At 48.0% G+C, this 24,788-nt stretch overlaps 1 protein-coding gene across 3 annotated transcripts in view; it reads right to left on the bottom strand.

The window, feature by feature from the left end:
- BMP3 (bone morphogenetic protein 3) overlaps nucleotides 1–23,289 on the bottom strand; it is a 100,114-nt gene extending 76,825 nt beyond the window's left edge. The window contains exons 1-5 of one of the 3 annotated variants that reach the window (XR_006015850.1): nucleotides 23,099–23,289; nucleotides 13,949–14,623; nucleotides 13,414–13,491; nucleotides 12,474–12,670; nucleotides 11,177–11,932 (exon numbers count right to left, since the gene is read on the bottom strand). Coding sequence is in view for 2 of the 3 variants with exons in the window: in XM_042026998.1 (XP_041882932.1) it covers nucleotides 11,853–11,932; nucleotides 12,474–12,496 (103 nt within the window). In the remaining variant the exon portion in view is untranslated. Of the gene's footprint in view, nucleotides 1–11,176; nucleotides 11,933–12,473; nucleotides 12,671–13,413; nucleotides 13,492–13,948; nucleotides 14,624–23,098 lie in introns of those variants that run through there. The other 2 variants (XM_042026998.1, XM_042026999.1) reach the window with 2 other exon arrangements.
- Nucleotides 23,290–24,788: the final 1,499 nt, after the last annotated feature.

Genomic DNA, 24,788 nt, shown 5'->3' with positions numbered 1-24,788 from the left:
CAAATAATATTAACAGATCTATCTAATTTTATATGTCCAGTAAAAGGAAAAATTCAGTTTATTTTATCCCACCTTATTTTGACAACTCTGTCAACGCTAGTTCAGAATCATATGATAGACAATACTTTATCTCAAATGCTGCCAGTGAAACAAAAAAACCCAACTCCTACAACTGTTAAAATTCCACAGAGAACAGAAGTTGCTTTGTGTGCAATCACCATCTCACTGCTACTGATCACCGAACACAGGAGTCTGTCCCTAAGATATTAACAATGTCCAGCCATTCCTGTGGCTAAACAAAGCAGGACTGCTTACCAAAGAGCACAGAGGGGTTATGGAAACCCCCTGGAGCAGAGCCTAGGGAAAAGCCTTTAGGGGCAGGTACCTGATGGAAGTACTGACAGTCCTATACCCATTCCAACTGCAGTGCATTCCAAAGGAAAGGAGAAGGGGCTGCAGTGGCACTGCTGTTCATGTTTGCAAATGCATTCCCCCTCCGTCTTGTTTTCCATGCCAGACCTGGAATAATTAACTGAAGTGGGAGCAGAGTCAGTCACAACTAGCTACCAACTTCAATTGAACCCAGGCCGTCAGGAGCAGTCCCTGAGCACTGAAACCATGGTGGAGGCACTTCCAAGCTGACTAAATATCCTATCTGTATGAAGCACATCCAATCCTCTTTTTTTCCTTCACAAATATTGCATGGGATGAAGGAATGTCAGGGCTGAACTCTCCAGAACAGATGTAGAACACATGTATTTGCATCAGTTTAAAGCAAGATTCCAGACACTAGAAAGCAGTTGTGGTTTGGCACTGGAGATCTCTCATTTTAATTAGCTCAGGGTACAAATGATTTCTAGAAAGCCTTCCTCATGCTGGAGTAGTGTTACTTCTATCGGGACAGGTCTTCCAGGCAGATTTTCTTGGGGGGAAAACCACAGCGGTAATGTCTCCAACACAACACACAGTCCACGACAGCGAGCGAATTCCTACATAAGTAGGTTCCTCAAGTCCCGGGGGTAGTGCCAGCAACCACCTCAGAACTGCGTGTGACTGTAGCCCATGGAGCACGACCCACCACAGGCAGAGCAGCACCAGGTGTGCTTCGCGTGGATCCTCCCATGCCTTGCAGTTTTCTTGATCTGTCTTCTACAGATGTGCATTTCTTCCTAGCTTAGCTCAAGGGAAATTGAGTCATGGTGGGACTAGCTCGGCTAATGAGCAGTTGTCATTTCCTATCCACTAAGTAAAGTATTAGTATCACCCAACAGAAAATCTTTGTTCCCTGTTGCAATTATTTCCCTCTCTAGTTTGCTTAGTTTTCAGGTTCTGAATAAGTGATTGTTCTAAGGAACACGCAGAACCATTCCACAACCAAAAACTTGCTCTTAATTAGCGAGAAAGGAAATGTAAGAAAGAAAGAATCAATACGCCTGATTATATCTCCTGACACACTAAACTCCAAAGCCCGTGATATTGCTCATTTCTCACGTCCTCAGCATCAGCGTTCAGGAACAGCCATCAGTCCGAGTATCAGTCAATGACATCACCACAGCAAACAAAGACGACAGCACTCACCTTAAATAAAGGGATGGCAACAAATAGCCAATGACATGGAAAGATGCAATTGTTGAATTTCTTTCAAGACCCAACTTAAGCCTACAGAAGGCAAGGGAGAAATGCCACAAACTGAACTTGGATCGACTGCAGCGACCCGACAACACCAGCTGACACATTACCCAAGTCCCCCGTGCTGCGCAGTCCTGCCCAAGAACCAGGTTCGCTCCAATGCCCAATCCAGCCCCACCAGGAGGGCAGGAGCCCACCCTGGATGGGATGCTGTCCAGCTAGGATGTGTCCTTTCCCTTGCTATTTGAATAACTACCAGCAACTGTAGCAGAACGCTTGTTGCACTTCAGTCCCTTCCTCATTTATAAGGTTTAAGCACTACATAGCAGCAAGTCTTCATGATATCAAGCTCTAGATCAGCCTTGTTCAAAGGGACAGCAAGATTTTTCCTGGAGATAAGGGCCACGGGCAGCCAGAGAACAGGGTAACTTCCCTAAGGCACATCCCCTCCATACAAAGCGGCGGGATGCTCCCTCACCTGCCATCTGTAAGCACACACAGCCAGCCAGCCGTGCAGAGATCGGTCTGTGCTCACAATGAGACATACTTCTCTCTGAATTTTGTACTGCAATGTGCAAAGCTTTCCTCTAGTGACACCAGAGGCACTCAGCACACTTTGGAGAATGTTACTATTTATAGAATGTCCAGTGCTCTTTTGCTGTACTAAGGTTTCATCCCTTCTCCGTTGTTCATAGATATTTTCCATAAAAAGCAAACTTCACTGCTCTGCATTTAATGGATAGATTCTGAGGGAAAACGCTGAAAAGAAAAACAACATCCCTGGGAGTTAAATCAAAGGAAGGGATAGTTTTTCCAGCTGGGTTCTGGACAATGGAAGGCAGTCTGTCATTCTGAGGCCAGAAAATGTCTTTTACATAGACCAGTCTCAGCAAACCTACCCTGAGTTATAAGGTTTATTTTATAATAGCTTAATTCTTATATTGTACTTGACTTCTGCTGCTAACAGCAAGGCCTATGCAATAGCTCTTGGTTAGAAAGCAGCACCTAGTTCATTTTATTTTGCCAAAACACAACGTGCAGCCATAAATCCAAAGCAGTCCTTCCCATATTGTTTATTATTATAATCATTAGAATAACACTAAAGTTTGCAAACTGTCACTGTAAGAGAGGAGCGTTCTTTAGGGGCAGCTCTTCTGGGAGAGCAAGCAAGGGCTGTAGAACATCTCCTGAGTGCAAACTCAGCCTGTGTCATTCTGACACCTCAGCTCAGCTGGAAATCAAACGCTGGAAACGCATCCCGTGGGTCAGCCTTGGGCACTTGAGACAAGATATATGACAGCAAAACAAAACGGGGTAAGGCCTCATAGCTGGTGGAACACAGAGCTTTCTCCATGCTGGAAAGGCTTTAGGAGAGGTGATTTGCCCTACAGCGCTCTGAAATGGTGCATGGTGTGCTTGAAGTGCACATGCCCATCCCTGCCAGTGTGCTCTGCATAGGGTGGTGGGGATGCTGAATAGCTCTTGGAAAAATCCCCCTCTGCCACACGCCCCTCTCAGCTACTTCAGAGCCATCTCCTGATCAGCTCTTGCTGACAACAGCTGTCCAATACTCCACCAAGTCCCACAGAGCAGGTAACAGATCGCCTGAGCATTTCCTTGAGCTGACTTTGGGCAGACAACCCCAAATTATTGGATCCAACAGTTGGATAAATTCGTCAGAGGCACTCGCGCTCATTCTCCTCTACCTACGGAAGCCCTTTCTGTGCAAACGGTGCAAATCAGGCAGGTGAGGACTAGGAGGTCCCAACTCACCCAGGCCACACTTCCAAGCAGTGTTTAACTTCCCACTAAGTGATTCAAGAGAACTGGTCCTTATTTTGAATGCTGGGATTGCTGCATCTGCATCGGACACCCAGTCAGGAACTCTGAGCTGGCTTGCCAGGAACAGCACCCTCAGCACGTTCCAGGGTGCTGACTTAGCACAAGCAGGCTGGCAAAGCAGCAGAGCAGGCACGATGGATGCTCCTGGCTTCAGCAGTTAAAGAAATATTTACATATTTACAAGAGTCAAAGACCAGAGAAAAAGCAGGCAGGAAAGAACAAGAGACAGGTAAGGTTCCTAAACAATTGAAATCCTCATGAAAAGGTCAGTTTAGCCAACCTGCTATTCAGCTTGGTCTTTCTACCGGCACCTACAACTGGGAGGGTTTTGGGGTTAAATCCAACAGTGAAAGCATAAAGGCTGGACATACACAGAAATCTCTCCAGAAACCAGAACTTCCCTTGCTTTACCCCATTTTAGCTGCAGCAGACTAGTGTGACAAAGACCATTTCGATCTCAAATTTGCTTTTTCACTTGTTTTAGTGACTAGTCTGATCAATAACCCACAGTATTACAATTTAGCCAAGACATGCACAAGCTACACCAAGTTCCTCTAGCAAGAATCAGAAATCTCCCCACCAACCAAAATGCAAACTGATTCAACAGCATTGTTCTGCTCAAAGTGAAGCAGAAGGAACGGGTTAGAAACCTTTTGCCATCAATAAAAGCCAAGTGGTTGGACACACACTTTGAGACGGGTGTTATGCAGACTTCACACACAGGGAAAAAAGAGTCAACCACAGTACTTTGAGCACATCAGCTCATCTGAGAGCTCAAAAATTATAAAAATACAAGAAAGGGCTGAAAAAAACCCACAAAATGATTATACACTGACGCAGAAACCCTCCAGCCACTCCTTCAGGTGTGCGGACCCCCCCAACACCAGCACAGACCTCCAGTTCACAGCACTGTGCCTACTCACGTGTCTCTGCTAGGTTTGCACTGCAGCATCTCTGCCGACTTCAGAAGGAAATTACTATTTCTGAAAGATACCTTTTCCTTTTTTTTTCCTGCTTTGTTTCTCTGCTTAACTGCATAGAGTATTGCAAACACTTTATTAATGCTGCTCTGCTTTGGTCAGCTACACATAACACTGTTTATTAGAAGAAACTATCACAAGTGTGAAAATGTTCATCATCATGAGGACTAATTTGTGGGGAATGGAACAAATGCATTCCTACGTGATAAGCGACACAGTGATTATCAGCTCAGGCTTCTGGTTTACTTCAGAGCTACTGGATATCTTTTAGGAGTGCCAGTGCTTCATCTCCCACCTGGTTTGCTTTCCACATGCAATAATCACATAGCAGCTGACAATTACTCACCCTCTAGGTATGGATGCTACCTATTCTTTCACAAAATAGCACACAAACACAAGTTTCCAGGAACTGCCTGAAAGGATGATTAGGAAATGTCCATCGACACCTGTGCATTCCAACCAGGTTCCCTGTGTTCCGCTCTCCACCTTGGCAGCTCAGCTTGTTAAAGTAAACATTTCCAAACGGGGCGAGTACTTTGTGTGCATTGTGCATCATCCCAGCAGCACGGGCTTGACCCAGTCCATCCCTGTCCCTGTGCCCTGTGTATCAACTGTCCCATTTCAGACTCACTGTGGGCTACAGCAGCCTCTCTGCAGTCTCCAGACACCTGTGCCCCATGGGCTGGCAGGGGCAGACGGAGAAGATTGGGAGCCGACCCCACACAGTTCCCAGAGCCTCCTGGCTGGAGCCCAGCTCTTGACCTGCCACTCTCCCACTGCTCCCATGTAAACCTTGAGCACATTTTTGACTGCCAGCACAGGTGTGAACTGCACCTGGTAAAGCACTTCCTTTGTTCTGTGCGCTGCCAGAACGGGAGCTGCAGAGGTGCACCTGTTGGTGTGAGGTTGCCGGACTGTCCCTGAGGGAAAGGCCTCTGCCGCAGAGCAAGCGCCCGGCAGCTGCCACGCTCGAGTGAAATCGTACAGGGCGCAATTTCTTCTTGCAACATCTGAGGTCACTTGCTCAGTTCCATTTGTGGTCCCTAATATAATGTGTCACCTACTAGGCTGTCAAAATTCATTTTTCTAATGCTTTTGAAGGTCCAGACTTTCTGGGGTTTGCTTTATGTCCTTTTATACCCCAAATGTGGCCCCACCTTCCATGCACTCTAAAGTCCTCGGGAACTGAGCTCAATTCCACTGAGTTACCCCAGAAAACCAGTGTAACCCCTCTGACTTCTCTTGGAAAGACAAGATGTACTTTATGGCCACCAAATTCTCTTTTATCAACCAAACCTGCACATAGTTCAGGTCCAAGTCCAGAAGCACATTTAGTGCTGCAAGGAGATGCAATTAATCATTCTTGCAAACCAAGTTTGCATTTGAACAACTCTCACCTCAAACACTAGGATTTCTCTCTCGTAATCATACACAGGAAAGAAGAAGAATTAAGAAAGACTGCAAGAAAGGTGTCCCTGCTTATGGCAGGGGGGTGGGACTCATGACTTATAAAGGTACCCTCCAGCCCCACCTATTCCATGATTTCATTCTATGATTTTTAGACTTGGCTTCTATTTCCCAAGTTCAGGGAAGTGATCAAAACTACTTTTGTCTGCCTCGGCCAACTCCAACTGGAGAGAACACACTAGGGCATTTCTGGACACTGCCAAGGCCATGTCCAGAGGCCCCACAGCAACAGCACCCCCCTCACACCACCGGCATTAACTACATCAACCAATTCTTTTTAATTCACCTGATGCTCACAAGCATAACCCAAACCCCACTGAAACAACTGCTTCTCAACCAACTTCTGCAGCGCCAAAATTCAGCTGTACGTGAACACAGAATCTGAAATGTCATTAAGTCCTGTTAGCAGTGACAGCCACTTCTTGACAATTGACAAGGTGCTTCACAAAGGCATTCAGGAAGGGGCACTTCATGGGTGCCCAGCAGCAGTAAAGAACTACCTCCAGAGTACCAGCTTCCCAGTGCAATCTTGTGTGAAAGTGGTTTTAGCTCCTGTAGCAGTCACTGGGCTCACAGCTACACCTGCGACAGGCTACCGCTGAGAACATGAGGCAACTACAGCTCCAGTCCTGCTCCCGGTTCCACAGAGGGAAAATCCAGCTGACAGCAGCAGAGGAGGACTGAGGTCAGAACTGAGCCCAGGAGCCTTCCTCTGACTGGAGAGCTTTAGTTTCATGATAGGGTGCTGTCTCAAGCCAGACTGTAGCTCAGCAGCACACACACACAGATGGGGCTGTGGCTCCATTGAGCTTAAAGGTGTCCCAGCAGCTGCTGCCTTCTGCAGGAGCATGACAGCACCTCCCTCCCAAGCACCCCAACACCCCCAGACATGGTGAACAGCCAGCAGGGATGTGTTCTCTGCCTTGTTCGAGCAGCCCATGGAATGACAGCCCCCAACACAAACACTCAGCCTGAAGGGAGACCTGTCTATTCATGATCTGCATTAAGAGCTTTTTAACTGATATTTTCTGACCTTAAACATGACAATCGTTTTTGAATACTTAATTTGCAAAAGGCTACTGCAGAAAGCAAATTCAGGATAGGGAAGGAAATTTGTGAGCTGGGCAATGTCAGAGACCGAGAAAGCCAGCTTTAAAAGAGTATGAGTCCCACCACAGTCTGAAGACGCTGTTTTCAGTCTTTAAGACTAAAAACCAGAGTTCCTCTGGATAGGAAAGACATTTAGCTTTTATTTTCCCCTACAGCACAAGTAACTGGCCATTATTTACAGCTGTTCTGTCACTGAAATGATACAATTCATGGGCTCCATGAAATACACTCACCTCTCCTAACCTGTGCTTCACTTCGATAAATTACAGCAAAGAATGAAGTAAAGGACGCTCCACATTGCTCTTTCTTGTCCATATGCTTTTCTACATGGAGTCACAGTCAGCAGCCTGGTTGTGGGGAATGTGCACTACAGGAAATCATGCCATTTTTAGGCGTTTAAAACCATCTACAGTTCATGCACTACTACCTAATGGGAATAATCTGTCCATGCTACCACAGCTATGACTTAAAGAGATGGACCTCGGAGAGGGAGGGAAGCAATAATTATATTAATTGATCCTTTGTAAGTAACAGCTGATAAACACAAAAGCTACACGAAACTTCAGACCTGCTTTAGCCTCTCCTACCATTTGAAATAACATTCTCTGCTTGCTTCCTTATCCTGTTCCTGCTGCTTTTCCCTTTTCCGCTTCATGATCCTGTAAGTGAAATAACAGAAATCAGTGTGCACCATAAAGGGACACCCACAGCTCATTTCAGGACTCCAAATCCAGTGGCCCCATTTCTGAGCATTCCAAGTGCTTTTGTGCTCCATCACACCTCTCAAACATGCAGCACGACGCGTGTGAGCAGCAGAGCATCTCACATATGGTTTCTGGAAATAAAAAGTTCTGCTTGTCACCTCCACAAGCAGTCTCAACAAGTAACACAATTTCCACACCTACCTATCCCCCATTCCACTGGGAAGAAATGCACACTAAGCCTTCAAGAGATGAAACTGCAAACTGACATCTGGAAGAAGGGCAGTCTCTTTCACACTGCACTGTCCAGTGACATGGCATCTGATAGGTATTTTGCATTGCAAGGGCAGAAGTGTTTGAAATTAGTTATGATTCCCTGCATGACTCACGCAATTTCCATAGCAATTTATTAAACAGACAAAGGCGGCTTCATTTAAAAGAAATAAGGATTTTTATAATACCCTCTTTTTCTTGACTGGGAACCCTTTGGGGATATTGGGAAACAGTAAACGGGAAAGAAATCATGTCAGGAGGACGCTGTTGGTAAGATGCAACACCATCCTCAGCTTCAGTGATTTTCCACACGTGAAACGGGTCCTCTGGAAAGCTTTCCCGAGCCACCCACTTTAGGGGAACGAGTGCTACCAGTGCTCTTACCCAGCTTCAGGAACACACATTTGAAATCCAAAATGATCATCCAACTGCCTTCACAGCCAGTACTCAGGGGCAGAAAAAAATCAACAAGTTCCACTCTCCCAGGCATGGACTTCATCTGATGATCTGGTTGTAGCTCTCACACAACTGAGAACACCAACACCAGGACTTGGGGATTTTTATATGGTTTGGTTTTATTAGTGGAAACCTCTCCCCCCTCCCCTCCCCACCCCCAATCAGTGGAATACCAGAGAAAGGATGAATCCTCAGCTTACTAAGTTCCCTAATTTCCACCAACAGACGCCACCTAATTATTTGAAGCGCCTAAACACTTGTGATGGCTGCACTACTACCCATAGAAATGCAGCTAGAACTTGCTCCAATCACCATGGAAGCCATGTCCAAGCTTACAGGGTCCTCAGACACATCAGTGGGGCTGGAGTCTTCCTCTCTGGCCCATCACACCAAGCCCCTCCCAAAAGATCAGCACAGTCACTGAGAGACTTGTTTTGGAACATAAAAAAGGAGTTCCCGAGTATTGCATAATTTCCTAAGGCTTTTGTCAATACCAGTCCTAATATCCACAGGCCCTTTATCACCTTGAATAAACAAGTAATATTTAATGCATACCAGAGTAGAGGTTAGGGCTAGACAGGGTAAACATACACCTGTGTAAAGAAGTCAGGACCTGTCTGCCTGCCGAGTTCTTCTGGTCATGAGACTTGTAGTGGCTTTCAGGTGAATTCAACCTCCTACAGATCATTTCTCACATACACTTTTCCAGATCAAGTTTGGAACAGAACTGGTTAATAAGCAAGTATATGCAATGCTTCTGTCACAACAGGCTCACTTTAGAGAATGAACCTCCCAGACCAGCCTGCTGTATGGGTGGTCTGCAAAAGCCCATAAGAAAAGGGGAAGAAATAGCAACCCCAGCTAGTGTTGTTGGGGGTTAAGCTTCTTACAAAAGGATAGGCTGGCTGTACATCCAGAAAAGACACAAAAATCCATCTTCTGGCAGAGGATGATTGCTAAGGGTCCAGCCATAGCAGCAGGGCTCCCACAGGCAACAGCAGGTGAGAGCACTGACACTGCTCACCAGAGCTAGATGGAATATCCCCATCCCCGTGACAGGCACAAACAGTGCTGCTAGCCTTCCAATAAGGGGCTGAGCCTGGCTGTGGATAATGTTACAACCATATAAGGATTACAAAAAGCTTTGTCAAGATTACACCTACTCAGCTTCTAGAAGGCTTTTAGATTTCTTTCCTCTGACCTTTCTGGAGTAACCCTGACATCCAGCTCTGCAGCAGTTAAGCCCACAGCTCGCACTGCCTCCATCTCCCAGGGAGAAGCAGGTTCCAGATGCCCCGACTGTCCAGAGAAGTGCAGCAACCACGCAGGTGGCTCACAGAGCACAGCCAGGACCTCGCCATGCCGGCACCGCTCCAGCCACCCAGGCTCCTCTGCAGCCACCAGGCTCCAAAGCTGTACGGAACTGCCTGCGGCCCTGCTGCTGATACAGAGGGCACTGTCCAGATCAAACGCCCCACAGTTCTGCGGGGAATACCCGCTCTCTGTTGGCTCAGTAGGTACACAACAGAGAAAAAAAAAAACCATCTTCTATGTGTCTTTTTGACAACAGCCAACAGTAACTTCTGAACCAGCTGAAATTGCTTTCCACATTGAAGTGTAGTAAGAAAACATTATGGGATCTCCTGTAAACCAGCAAACTGCGGGAGAATCAGAGTTGAGGCTGGAATCACACACTCAGTGCACTTTATTATATCTAGGTATGTATTGAAATGCTTGTAATAACACTCACTGTTCCAAAAACTTTTGATACTTAACTGGAGGCTGCTTTGGGGGCCTAGAAACAGCATCACTGCAGGAAGCCTGAGAACTGAGACCGGCCATCTTGATTGCGATGGGGCACTCGCACTTTACGTTTGATTTTAATTTATGGCCTAGCTCATACTTTATCAACCTTCAATTCTTAGAACCCCACACACACCTTGCAAGGCAGAGCACTAAAATCTTACTAGAACTTTCCAAGTCCAAGCTCTGCTTAGCACAGCCAGGTTGGTTCCCACTGCCTGTTTGGACAATCTCCGTGACAGCACTAAAAAGACACGCAGCCCAAGAGCAGGGAACTCCACAGATCACAGGCATGCCTCAGAGCAGTAGAGAAGAGAAATAAACGGGAAAAAATTACCACAAAAGCCTTTTGAATTAGTACAAGTTCTAGAAAAAGACCTTTTTAGGCTACAAAAATTGAATCGTGCTGCCCTTCTGTACACGCAGAAACACCCGCACGCACGAAGAGCTCCCCACACGGCGGGAATGGCTCTGCCTAACGCAGAGGCGACCCCGGCTGGAGAAAGAGGAAATTGCAGCTCCTTTCCCAGGAGCTCAGAGAAGTCTGGCCAGACAGGGAACTGAGAGAGTCACGGGCTACAACTGCCAATGGCTATTTTACCTGTTCTCTAACATTATGCTCAATATGTGGAATAAGCCAAAGGGTGCTTCCATTTTCAAGGCTAAACCATCACAGCACAGTCCCAGCCTCTCTCAGTTCAGGCACAGATTTAACCTTTTGTGTTGCATTTCTCCCTAAAGATTTCAAGCAGAACAGCTCCCAGGACAGTCACCGGGCAGCAGAAACCGTGACCCGTTTGAAGCTCATGTGAAAGTTTGCTCACACATGCTGTGCAACCACACTCCAGGCAGCATTTCCTCTGCCAGCCCTCTGCTCATTAGCCAGCCATAACAGAATCAATACTGACCCTGGAATTATGGAAGGGACAGAGGGGAACGACACTTTTATTTCAAGCAGGAGAGCCAAAGGAGATCAGGAAGAACCAGTAGGGTACACCTGCTCAGTGTCCCAGCCAAAACCAGGACATAAAGTCACAACCATTCCTGACTTCCGGAGCACCCGGACGTGCCTTTGCAGTCACCTTTAGCACTTTTCTTTAGCAACAAGGCCACGTAAGAGATAGAAATCCAGGCTCCAGCCTCTCCTTGAAAAAGGAACCAAGACAACAACAAGACCACGATGCTCTTTCTTGGGCAAAAGTAAAGCTCTTAAAAAGCCAAGAATACGGGAAAATCCTCCCTTTGAACTGAAGACTGTTGATAAAGATAAAGGATAAAGTGGCAATTTTAACTTCAGCCAAACCATCCTGGGACAACTGGCTACAAGTGCAGGAATAGCATGCGAGGCAGCAGCTATCCCAAGCATGTCCTCAGCTCCTCACTAACCTCTCTAGCCTTCCATGGAGTGTTTTCAGATGCCTTGCTCACATAAAAAACCCCAACATCAACGTATTCCTAGCTTTCAAGAAATCTCTCATGCAATAATCTTTCTCACGTGTTCCACCCGAGGTTTTCCTTCAAAATAATGTGTTTTACTGTTCAGATTCATTTTAAAACTGTAGGTCATCATCTCACAGGTACTCGTGGATATTCTTCCAGCAGAATTTGCTGGTTCTCTGCCAGGCTGACAAGAAGTTATCGTTCAGTTCTTGTCCCACGCTTCCCAGTGACCTCAAGAAAAAAAGGTACAACTCTTGTTTAGAATCATTGCCACAGGCTTTGGTTCACTATTGGATTAAGTGTTCTGTAAATAACAGGGGATGGTCCACAGCCTATTGAAGCCCACTCGTCTATTCCCTGTTCTGCTTTTACAAACCCTCAAACCACTCTGTGAGGCTCAGCACTTCTGCAGATCTACAATGTAACAGCAGTTTATCCAATGGTAATGTTTATTTTCATTGTGTATGCAGAGCATCCTAAGTCCTTTTGTTGACATCTCCACAAGCAGGGCCAGAGTTCCCATGTACACAAGAACATCAAATTTCCAGTAGACCAATAGAAACTTGAACAGTTTTAAGACATTATTCTTCAGACAACACCCAGACAAAGTTACTCCTACGCATTGCTACACCTGCCCAGGGAGACCCAGCACCAGTCCTGCTGCTGCCTCTGAACACAAACGCATTAAAAAGCGCCATTTCCACCCAAAACAGGCTACCTCAATTACTGCCTGGGAAACACTCCCTCCAGCTCCTGCACCCACACCTCTTACCTCCTTGAAAAGAGGAGCTGCATCCTCCTGGATCCTGCAGCTGGATGCCCCTGGCTCTGTGCAGCTCCTGCCCTTCAGCAGGGGAGTGGCAAAGGGAGCTGTGGTGACAGTGACTGCGGGTCACAAATGCTGAGGAATCTCGGGGCTGGGCTCTGCTGCTTGCAAGGAACAAACAGCCAAGCAGGGACACTTTTCCTCTGCAAGGAGACAAACAGTGACAAAGAATTATGAGGCTAGGAATACTGCAGGCCCCAAACCTGCCCTGTCTGCACCTGCTGCACAGACCTGAGGCTGGACAGGACCCAACTCCACACCCAGCACAGCCTCAGGGGAGGTCAAGCTGCTCATTTCCAGCAACAACCGAACATCTAGTGCCAGTGTCTGTCAGTCCCTGCTCCCCTTTGCCCTGAACCACCATGTTGGCACCCCTGGATTGATTAAATATCCACAACCCCATACTGGAAATATCAGATTTCCCTGCCCACCCAGGACAAACCAACCAGGCATGTCCCTGTCTCCCACTCTCCCAACAGAGACCTTCTCACTCCACATCCCATTCAGGGAACAACTTAACCCTGGGCTGGGAAAGCAAAGACAAGAGTTATTGTAAAAATCTCCCTGCCTTGATGCTGTCCAAACATGGGAGAAAGCCCTTCCCACCACAATCTTGGACTTTTCCCAGTCTGAGTATCTTGGAAATGCACATCCACATCTGGTCAGACAGACTATGATGTTTTCTACACACCAAACACTGCAGCCCCAAGCACCAGGAGCCTGAGGATGCTCTGGACTGCAATTCACAGTCTCCCTGAACCTTGCATTGGAAAGCCAAGTGGTTTGTGCACAGAGAAAATAAAAGTCACCATTTTTAATAGTTAAAATGTCAGTGGAAGTTACTGGTTGGTTATAGCAGCGAGCTTCACACAGTCCCCATACTTACAGTTTTATCAGAAGTAGCAATTTCAAGTTCCTTCTCTTTGGAGCCCAGCTCCAAACGGGAAACTTCTCACGACTGCTCCTGAGAGATGCAAGTGGTACTTTAGGAGCTCAGGAAAGCGACTCCCTCCCCTGAGTCCTGTCTCACCTGCCCGAGCACCCGCAGTGCTTCCATCCCACCTCGCTTTGCACGTCCATATTAATAAAAGAAACACACAAGCTCTGCCTCCAGCCCCATCTTCCCTGCGCCGCCCCACTGCCCCTCCTGCTCCCCCCTCTGCTGTGCTGCCCCTTGGCACGGGGCCGGGCTGGGTGGGACAAACTCCAGCGTTTGTTTCCCAGGAAAGGCTCCCGCCGTGCAGGCCGCAAGCCCCGGCCCCGGCCCCGCAGCTCCTCCCCGGCTCCGCGCCCGGACAGCCTTCGTTCGCCCCGCGCCCCAGCGCTGCCCCCGCCGCCCGCTCAGGAACCGCCCCCGGCAGGCACCGTCCCCTTCCCCAGGGCTTTTCCCGGGCCCCGCCGCGTCGCCTGGCCCCGCTTACCTTCAACCCGGCTAAAGCCACAGCAACCGCTCGGCTCCTCCATCGTCTCACCGCGGCCGGGACCCGCGTCTGGTGCTCCCAGCGCTGCTCCGCCCGCGGCGCTCCGGGCCCCGCAGCCGCACACGCCCGCGACCGGCGCCGCCGCTCCGGACACGCCCCCGCCGCCCCCGGCCCTGCAGCACCGCACGGTCCCCACAGGGCGGCAGCACTCCGAGCAGAACCGCCACGGCGCATGCGCGCCAGCGCAGCGCTATCCCGCCCTGCAGTGCCACGTGATGCTGGGAGGCTGCCCTCCACTGCGCATGCTCGCTGCCGTTGCCGTGGCGCCCTCAATGGCCACGTGATGTGCGGCTTCTTCGTGATCAGTGCGCATGCGCCCCGCCCCTCCGCGCAGTGCCGCGCTTTAGCCCGCAGGTGGCGCCCTCGAGCCTGCCGAGTCAACGCGCACGCGCCCCTCCTTGCTGCAGGGCCCGTCCCGGCCAGCAGGGGGCAGCAGCGTCACCCCAGGCGCCCACACGGCGCTGCCGCCGCCCCGGGACGGCCAGCGGAGCGGGGAGCGGGGGAATACTCAAGGCAAAAAGGAGCGACATACCACACCAGAACAAAAATTAGAAGACTACTTCGTAGTTCCCCTCCAACCATTCGTACCCGCGCCAATGATTTTCTCGGAAACTGCTGGAAAAAAATGAAAATATTCCTCACCTTTTCAGTGCTCCCTGTCCAGTCTGAGCACCTGAGAAAAAAACATCCGCTCCCCGTCTCCCAGGAAGAGCTTTTCTAAGTGAAAGCACTGGAAAATATGACTTTGCATAGTGTATATTTCCCTGGTGTAGGGATAAGAGCACAGGAAGGCGTAGCTCTCAGCACTCTCTTCTCCTAACACAACTCTGTGCTCCTTTGCGAACTGTCTCTGCCATGTGATTGTCTCCAGGAAAAATTACAGAATTGCTCATAGTAATTTGGAGAATAAATTGCCACGAAGGGAAGTGAAGAATAAATATTGTTGTGAGGGTCTTTGCGATCTGTTGGACAGAATTTGGAAGGGGATGTTCATTCCCTTGCAGTGCAAATACACGACAACCTCAAACACAAGCCACAGACTGTTAAGTGGGGTATGAAAGCACCAGTTTTACAAACTTCACTGTCATTTTTTGTTTCAATGACTTTTCCTGATCCCGTTTTTACTCAGTGTTGGGGCCCAAACCCCACACCTACACGTAAACATTGACCCGACCTGGGTCAGTCTTAAACACAGCCCTCATTCTGACCTAAAACATTGTCACAGAGGTTTCCTGCTCAAAGCTGAGGGAAAGCTGACATAATGTTAATAAATAACCTTTGCTGAGAGCAGTCATCACCCCTAGTCCTTCAGGCTTTGCAAGATTTTGTAGTGATCCTAAATTCTAATCCTTAATCTAAATTTTGAACAGGTTTTGGTAGAAAAAAAATGGACAGTAAGTCATACAACAGAATTAAAAGACTGCACAAGGAATAACAGAAGGTTTTCCATGAATAGCAGAAGTTTCTTTTTTCCCCTCATCTCTCTGGGACTGTAGGACTGAATCTTTGCAATCAAGACAAAATGGGGTGGTTATTAAGGCTTAAACCTCTCAAACATAGTTATTTCTCAGAGAACTGTGGCACCCTTGAGCTACTCCCATGTGCCTAGATGGAAAAATTCAAGATGATAACAAGTGATTTCCCTTCTCCCTCTCTGACCCATAACCAAAGCACTTGTGTAAAGCAACATGGACTGTTCAAGCCCCACCCCAAATTTCCAGCTGAAAACACGCTGCTTCCTTAATGAGAGCACACAAAACTCGTTAAACCCAGAGAAGGAATAACCCAGAGAAGGGAGAACCAAAAGACGTGCTCTGCTTCGATACACTCTCTGATTGACAGCTCCAAAGGAAATTCCCCACGGATCATAAGCAATCACCTACAATTTTTCCTCTGGAATCATTACTGCCTTGGCTTTCTGTGGAAGTTTTTGACACATCCCTTGAGGGATCAGGGGTTTGGTTGGGTTGCTTATGGCTCATCCTGACAGGCCCAGGCCAAACCCAAGCACACCCACCACTGCTACAGCCCCAATTCCAGTAAAATATTGATACAGTTCATAAATACTCCCATGGCAGGAGTCAGTCCTTCACTGCACAGTCATGGAGCAGATTTACTCCATCCTTTCTTCCCCACAACACCTCTCCAGCCCACATCCCACTTCTCACAGACACAAACTAAGCAGAAAACTACTACAGGTGTTTGCTTTGAAAGTAAAATTCCTAGTACATCTGGCTACTTGATTAAAATACGTGCACGTATTGATGGTCATCAAGGGAAAGCTTTTCAGACAAGAAAATAGCCCTTTTGGTAGCACAGTTTGATACACCTTCAGAAAAAGCAGACTTAGCACCAGTTCCTGAAATGCTTTGTGAGCAATCCAGCCTTCCTTGTGACACCCAACACAGCAGATATTGAAAAAGGAAGGAAAAACCCAAGCTTGTAGAGAGAAAAATTAGACAACTCTCTCCAATTTCTGGTGAAACCTCTTTAATCTTTCATGTGCTAAACCCACTGCCTTGATTTTATCTAGAAAAACAAAGCCAAAACAAAAAAGACCCCACAACCTAACACAGGTCACAAGTTGTGAAAGGATACTCCAAGTCAAGTGGGGAAACCTAACAAATACGAAGTTTTAAGGATATTTCAAGTATTCCAACATGCTGCCCGTGGCACCTGCGCTGCTCCCAGGATGTGACCCAGTGCCAGACTGCTGCCCTCCCCAGCAGCAGCCTTTCAGCCGTGCCCCACTGCTGTTCCGAGCGGCACAGCTGTACATTTCCCTGGCAGCTGAGGCCAGACATGGCAGCTGAACAACGTCACCTGCCTGCTACCTCTCAGGCCAGACTCTTCTCTCGAAGAGCAGGGGGCTCAGCAGGCAGCACTGAGACTTGTCAGACACCTGCTTACCCGAACCAGTCACCTGAGGCTGAAACACTTCATTAGATCTGTGGGAGCACTTACGGGGCCTGAAGTGTAATGCTGCGACCTGGCGCTCTGTGCACAGGATCTCAGCTCGGTGTCTATGGAAACCATCCTGCTGCTCCGGAATGGTTGCTCCTCGAAAACCCACCCATGACATGAGTTGCACATCTGACCGAAAGGCGGCAAGTGGCCTCAAACCTCATTCAACGTCTGCTTGCTCTCACCACTTCTCCTTACCCTGAAAAGGGAGAGGGAAGTCTACAGCAGGTTCCAGTGCCTAGGTGGAGCAAACCAGCTTGAGAGCAGCTGGCATCTCTCTGAGGTGACTGACAGAGTAACAGGACATGTGTCCACGAGCCCTTGCAAGAGAGCTACTGGGGTGGATTAAAAGCTCTTGCTGAATCACGTTATTCTGTGTAGCCCCAAATGCTTCACAGCTCCAAATAAAGCTTAAATCAAAACAATCAGTGTGCAGGGAAAACCAAATGAGGAGGCACCTCAGTGGCAAGATGTTCTCAGGAAAAAAAAAAAGGAGAAATTTCAGTCCTGCTTCTCTGCATAGGCAGGGATCCAACCTTGTGTCACTGCACAGAGACCTGTAACATCAAAGAACGTGGAAACGTTCAAGAGGAAAACTACACACTGCCTTTAAGTATTCTACAATAAAATTCTATTATGGCGAAACACTTTTTTGTTTTCCTATCCAGACCAAGTGCACGGATTGAATTTAAGGCTATTTGAGCATGCTTGAAATGCCTTAACAGAAAATAAAGTACATCAGGAGAGACTTTAATAACCCAGATCCTGAGCTCCATGCACCCTGTCACTGTCCTGCAAGGGCTTTTCCTTTCGTAACTTGGGTCACAAACACAAAATAAAAGAGCTCTGTGATCAGAACAAGCAATCTGGACAGCAATTCTCTAGCCATATGCCACTCAAAGTGGGGTAAGAAGGAGCCCTGAGGGTGGGCACGTGCTTCCATCCTTGTGCACGGGGAAAACAGCCTGTCACCTTCCACTCCCTTACACCATTGCCAAAATACAGTGGCCAGGAAAAAAAATGACCGAGGAGGAGACTGCGGGATTCATAGTGTGCTTCAGAAGAGCAAGCCCGAAGTTAACAGCTAGAAAAGCACGGTAAAAACGAGCACACCAGTTTGTTGGTGGCAACAAAAGCAAAACTGCGGGGAATGGCAGATGAAAAGGGAAAAGGCTACAGAAACAAATTAGCAGAGGAAAAGAACGTGTAATCCAGCTGTCAAGGCAAAGTAAATGCATTTATTCCCACTCCTTGTCCTCAGGCAACAACGATGAAGGACACTTGAGACTCAGCTTCTCCTAGGCATCTTTTTTAACTACTTCCACAGTGTGATGGCAATTTGGATAGGGGGAAAAAGAAAACAAAACGAGGCCCTGCTTTGGGGCAGGAAAACCCCGATTTGGGAGAGGGTGGGGCTCTCAGTAGGAACCTCCGGATAGGTCTAGCGGTGCCGAGGGAGCAGAGCAACACTGGCTACAACTTTGCAAGGATGTGGCCCGGCTGGGTGCCAGCTCTCACATGACAAGGGTGCCAACACACCATCCAGCCCTCTCGGCACGGAATGCTGAGGGCCCTGCTGGCCTCGAGCACATCTGCACTCCAACCGAGTCAGGATCTGTGCAGCCAAACCACGGGAACACTTGGGCAGGTATCCTTGGCAGATGTTCAGCTGCCGCGGGTGCGTTTGTGAAAGCCACTTGCTCACCACGACAGAGCCCTGCCAAGGCCTCGTTGGCCACCTGCCACTCGCCAGTGTGGAGGGGCCCAGGCAGAAAACCCTGTCTCATCCCCCGTGGGGGCCGGTGCTTCTCCCTGGGCTTTGGTGCAGGGAAATATTTCAAGCTCAGAACAACTGCTCTGCGCAGGACTGCAGCCCTTGGGGTACTTCAGAGGGGGAAAAGCTGCTTTGGTTTTCCCTTCACACACAGCACCCCGAATTCAGCGCTTTCAGGATGTGTGTTTATGTGGTACCTTTGGTGGAAGGAGCTGGAAGAAGGTGCAGTGATTGGAGCATCCCTACCTTAGGCAAAATCACCCAAAAAGAAAAAATATCCAGTTCTTTTGAAACCATTTCTCTTTTGTAAGTATTTAGCTCCTCTTAACTAGAGGTTACACTTTCTTAATAGCTATCTTGTCCAAAGGAACCCTGATCTAGCAGAACGTGAACTGCAGGAATCCACAGGCAAATCCATTTCCCAGATTCCAGTTTCATTTGCTTGAGGATTCATAAGAGAATGACAAACCACCCCTTGAGAAAGGAAATACTTAAACACATTTGATTCATTTATCCCAAATATTTTCCCCAAACCATAAAGAAAAAAAGGGTAAAAAATGAAGACCAGTTAATTCTTATGTTGATTATTGCAACGCACCTCCAGGTGAGAAAACACTTCTGCCAGTCTAACAAATCCACTGCCTGCACTACAAAGCCAACCAAAGACATCTAAGCCTCTAAAGAAGATACCTTACTTTGTATTTGGAATTTTAAAGATGTAACACTTGTAATTATAAAAAAATGCTCAGATTCGCTACTTCAGGGGCAACTTTCAGGCCCAGTGAACTGAGTCACCCCCAGACATAAACACGTGCCCCTTCAAATTTGATACAAATACCTACGCAGCAGCCGCTGTGCTTTTTCAGAAGCCTGTGTCATGGCCTGTGTAGCCAGGGCTGGAAATCCTCACTTAGGCTTTCCACATCACACCTGGATTTGCCTGGAAGTGCACACACACACACACACACACGCCCATTTCTGTGCCAGTCAGAAATCGTGTCACCCAGCAACTTGCTCCTTTCTGCACCACTTAGTAATACACTAAAAAGGCAGGGGGAAAAACCAAACCACAAAATAAAGGGCTTAGTGCAGCTTCATCTTAAAATTTTGCCCAGTGATGGGCAGAAAGGAGAAAAGCTGTTCTCCCAGCTCTGGACTAAGCAGTTTGAAACGTCCAATATTCTCCTCAGCTGCAGCTGGGGCAGCTTCCCTCCTTGCTCCAGTCTTGCCCTGACTTCTGAGGGACCAGAGGCACCACAGAACCCAAAAGTATCAGCACTCACACCCACTACTAGTAGGGACACCTTCATGTTCTATCTTCAGCCAAACAAACCTCGGGGATGTTTTTGCTTTCCTGACAGACTCAGCAGATTTCATTCCCATCTAATGAAGCAACAGACACCCTGTATGGCCCTGGGGTCAGAGCCCCTCCGGTGCAAGAGCCTGAGAGAAGACTGGAGGGAAGAATCCAATGGCAGATTGAAATCCCAGATATACAATGAAGGCCTGCTTCTGGGAGGTTTCTTTCTGCTTTTGGGACACAAGAAAGGCCTTTAGACCATAAGCACACACGTAACCCCACACCGAGGACTTGGTTTTAAAGACGTTTCACTTAATGTTACAGATGTAGAAATGCTTTGGGATTTGGTGTTTCTTGCACCTCCAGTCACTCGAACATATTAAAAGAATGAAGTGCAGAGTTCTAAAGCTCAATTATTCTGATTATATTTTGGTGGCATCACTTGACATAACAAAATCCAACTCTACATTTAAAAAAAGAAAAGCAACATTTTCTCCCTCACTTCTAATTTTCCAGTTTAATTTTTCCTCCTAAAAACAGGTTAAAGAAAAAAACAGAAGAAACAAATTGCAAGACCTGCTATTAACAAGTGTGCCAAAACACCTGCTTTCCGTATGTTTTGTGAACAGAACGTGTTTTCGTTAGACCTGATCACTTTCCTAAGAATCTAAATTTATATGTAAAAAAACTGAATCTAGTAGGCACAGAGGTTTCTGAGCCCGCACCTCCCTGGTAAGGGATCAGAGGAGGAGTGGCACAGAAGGATCCAAAAAATACCAGAGAGAGGTTTAAGCCGACTCTCTTTGGTAGGAATACTTCAAACCAAATTGCTCTGCGGCTGCCTCAAGCCTGGAGATCACAGAAACAAAACAAGCTCCACCTCCTACTTCATTTTCTGCCTTCTCTCATCAAGCGAGAATCACATCATGCAAAAGATAATGCAGAAGATGGTACCAGTCCAATGCTCCCAGGAAGGCTGGCACCAGGGTTCATTCCCTCCTCTGGCTGATGGAAGCTATACCCAGGTGTTCTGGGATTTAAGGAAAAAAGCCCAGCTTTGCCACTTGCTGTCCCACTCCCACCCACATTTGCACAGCAGGAATATCACTCAGTTCCTGTCCCCCGGTGTATTGACCAAAGCAGCGGCCACAGGAGCGCTGCTGAAACCCAGGAGTCCCCCCCTTCTCAGGCACCAACCTAACTAATCAGCCTCACACTCCTCCTAGGTAAAAAAAAAAAAAAAAAAACCAACAAAACAACCAAAACCCCCAAGCCATTTAAAAATTGGGCACTTTACACCCAAAATAGGCCCCTGTCAGAGGTCAAATACCCAACACTTCATTCCCAAGCATCTTGTGACTGGATGTTACTCTTGTGTTTCTGGGATACGGCCATAATACCCCTGCACAAAGACAGGCAGCAGCACTTCTAACACTGGCCCCATGCTCTGCATGGAAACAGCAGCATCTCATCCAGGGAAAAGCCTCATCAAGGCCAGTTCCAGCTTTGTTTTGGGGGGGTTCTTGCCCCATCACACCCCTCTCATCCCGCTCAGCAGAGGCGACTGCAGATGCGGATCCTGGGTAGAGGGCAACCAGAGAGCTGGTTACACCAGGTAATACACCGAACCCTGAGGCACAGAGATCCAGGTTGCCTAAATCCTAAACATCCTCCCCATTCCTCCTACTGCCCCTTGCTGTGCAGGTTGCACTGAGCAGAGGCTGCTCAGCATGGAGTCACGGCATGGGTTGGGATGGAAGTGCCCCCTCACAGCTACAGAAACCACGCCAGGGACCAGGGCAGTACCACAGACACCCGTTCGAGGTGCACAGCAGGGGAGCAGGACTTATCACAGAAGGGACAACAGAAGCCGAAGCAGAAAGAAAAAACAACCATGAGCTCACTCAGATTTGTCCTAATAAAGATAAAATGTTATTTCCAATTTACCTCTGTCAAAGAAAATAAAACAGAAGCCTGGCTTCAAGTCCCTTCCTTTCAGATGCCAAAGAAACACACGTACTGTCACAATGAAGAGGTGGCATCTTATGCTTCTGTCTCTCAAAGTCTGCTGTTCACCAGGGTTTATTACCTTACTTCATTGTTCTCACCCCAAAACAAGCCCCAAACAAGGTGTCTGATCATGCCTCCCTTTTTTTGGCAGGTGGAAAGCACAAACTATTTTGAAGAAATTACTCTTACTTCTATCTATTTTCCTCATCAACCTTCCCTTGACTTCTCATGTGATGCTTAGACCAGAAAAGTTTCACCCTGCTTCACCAAGAGTCCAAAAGGTGAAATAAGAGCACTGCCTCAGGCCCTCCCAAATGCATTTCCTGCTACATGTACTCATTTTGACCATTTGCAAAGGAAGTGCCCCACTGCTACCCAGCCTGTGCCTTACCTGATACTGCTTTGTAACTAAGCAAGACATTCAGAAGGCAGAGAAAAGGACGCAGAGGGACCCACACCACCAGCTGAGAGAAAATAGTGACCCTCTGGTCTGAAGCAGCTTTGCAAGATGTGTAATTCAGGGCTACTCTGCAGCTAGTTTTGCAAATCCTTCAGGGTGAGCCTTCCTGCGCACAAACAAGGAGGCTTAGCTCCCGAGAAAACCCTGTTACACTTAAACCACAACTACAAAACCAGAGAAGCACCTTGAGAACAATCCCCACCTCTGTGCTCACCTTCGCTCCTGCCCTAACTCGCCCACTGAATTCTGCCTTGCTGATGGGTTCCTACAGAGCAACCCCACAAATGACACGGGAATTATGGAAGCCTACAGCAAACAGCAGCTACTCAGCAGCCACTGGCTTATGGGGGAGCAGAAAGGCAGTCCAGGCACTCTCTGTTATGGTTGTTGGGTTGTTTTAGTCCTTTCTGGGAAATGGAGCTGGAAGCTGCTGTTGTGCAAGACCGAAGGTGAACACAATTCCTCTGGCGAATGAGGTCTGGCTGTGGGAGCCCCGTTGTGATGAATAACAGCCACTTGCAGGTACTTCCAAAACCATTACACACAATTTGGTTACCAAAGAGGACAAAAGAAGTCACTTACCAGCTAACTCCTCTCTGTTTGGACCCAAGGAACTCCTTCCTGGATGAACGACTTGATTCCTGTGTCCCAGCTGTGGCCTATAAGGCTCCCATTATTTTCTTTGGATACGTTCAAGACCAGATTAGACAGGACTTGGAGCAACCTGGTCTAGCGGGAGTTGTCCCTGCTCATGGCAGGGGGGATGGAACGAGATGATCTTTAAGGTCCTTTCCAACCCTTTCTGGGATTCTATGATTCTATGAAGAGTCAATTCTGCAAATAAAAAAAAAAAAAATTAAAAATAATAATTAAAAAAAAATTTAAAAAGAGAAAAAGTCAGTTTTTGCCTGAACTAGGAGCTTGAAATAGAATAGCACACGAGGTATGGCAATAGCTGAACTATGCAGCACATGTGTTCCTGGCCCACAAATGCTACCAAAGACGTTTGACACGTGCTATTAAATGATTCCATAATAATCTCGCTACGGCGCAAAAGAGGAAAAACTCCACAGGACGACAAAGCTGTTCAGTGGCTCTACCGTTCACCAACTATGCTGACAAAATAAGTGCTATAAAAATATTTCTTAACTCCTCGTAGCAAGGTCCCCCCCAAACTACTGTTTATGGTAGTTGCTAATTTAGTTTCTTCAAGAGTCCAGAAAAACACAGAAGCAAGCGTTTGAAGACACAGCAAGCGTTTGAAGACATACGCACCGGGGAAACAGAGAGGAGAAGGGGCAAGAACAAAAAATCAGAGGGAACCAGACACCAGTTACGATACAATATGACTGCAAAGCTCAGAATTCCCGAGGCACAGTCAGTTTTTGCAGCAAGTGCGTGCTGCAACAAGTATGAGAAGGCAGAACTCAAAACAAAAGCCTAAAACCAAAAATTGCATAGGCTCTGCCTGAACTGCCCTTGCCGGAGAGTTCTGGGGAGCGCATCAGTACAAAGCTCAAAGGCTTCTTGGAACGCCAGTTAAACATCCCGCATAGAGGAGCGGGGACACATCCTAACAACACCCACATTAAAACACCCCGGCTAAAGGGCCAATTACCTTGTAGCAGCATCCACGGTAACACGTTCCACAAAAACTATCACACCCCTCGTAACAACATCCGCAGTGGCACAGGCGCTTTGCCTTCTCATGTGGCACCCCCGTTAGTCCCCCGGAGCCCGAAGCGTTGGAGAGCACACATTTCGGGACCGCAGCTTGGGAAGGAAGACGCAGGTGATCCTCTTACCTCTGGGGGGCCCCCACCGCAACTCGTGCCCGGAGCGGCGGCTGCCCAGCTCCTCCCACGGCCGCGCTGCGCCACAAGGGACACACGGGCAGGGTTAGCGCCCGGACACCGGGGACACGCCCAGGCACCGGCAGCCGCGGACGAGCGATAAGGGATTCCCTTCAAGTGGCGCACGCCAAGCAATCCACCCGCCGCTCCCACCTCCCAGCCGGGCACAGGTGGCTGCTCTCTGGGAACACACCCGTAAGCGACCGCCCCCGCCCCGAGTGTGGGACAGAACACCAGCGGGCATCCCCTCTCCTCAAAGTGTTTGCTCCCGGCAGTGTGCACTGTCACTTCCAAGATCCGAATTCCGGCATCTCGGACCCTTTGACTGTCGCTGTGGTGGCATCCCTGGGAACGACTCAGCGCCAAAATCGTACTCCATAAGCACTGGACAGCATCTCCTTCGCATTTTTGGTTGAAAA

This window comes from Corvus kubaryi, unplaced genomic scaffold (genome assembly GCF_017639235.1).
Source record: "Corvus kubaryi isolate FWS band 111438036 unplaced genomic scaffold, C.kubaryi_AGA036_p1.0 37292, whole genome shotgun sequence".
Classification (NCBI taxonomy): Eukaryota; Metazoa; Chordata; class Aves; order Passeriformes; family Corvidae; genus Corvus; species Corvus kubaryi.
Note: the sequence above shows the minus strand (reverse complement) of the source record. Positions and strands in the feature narration are given on the sequence as shown.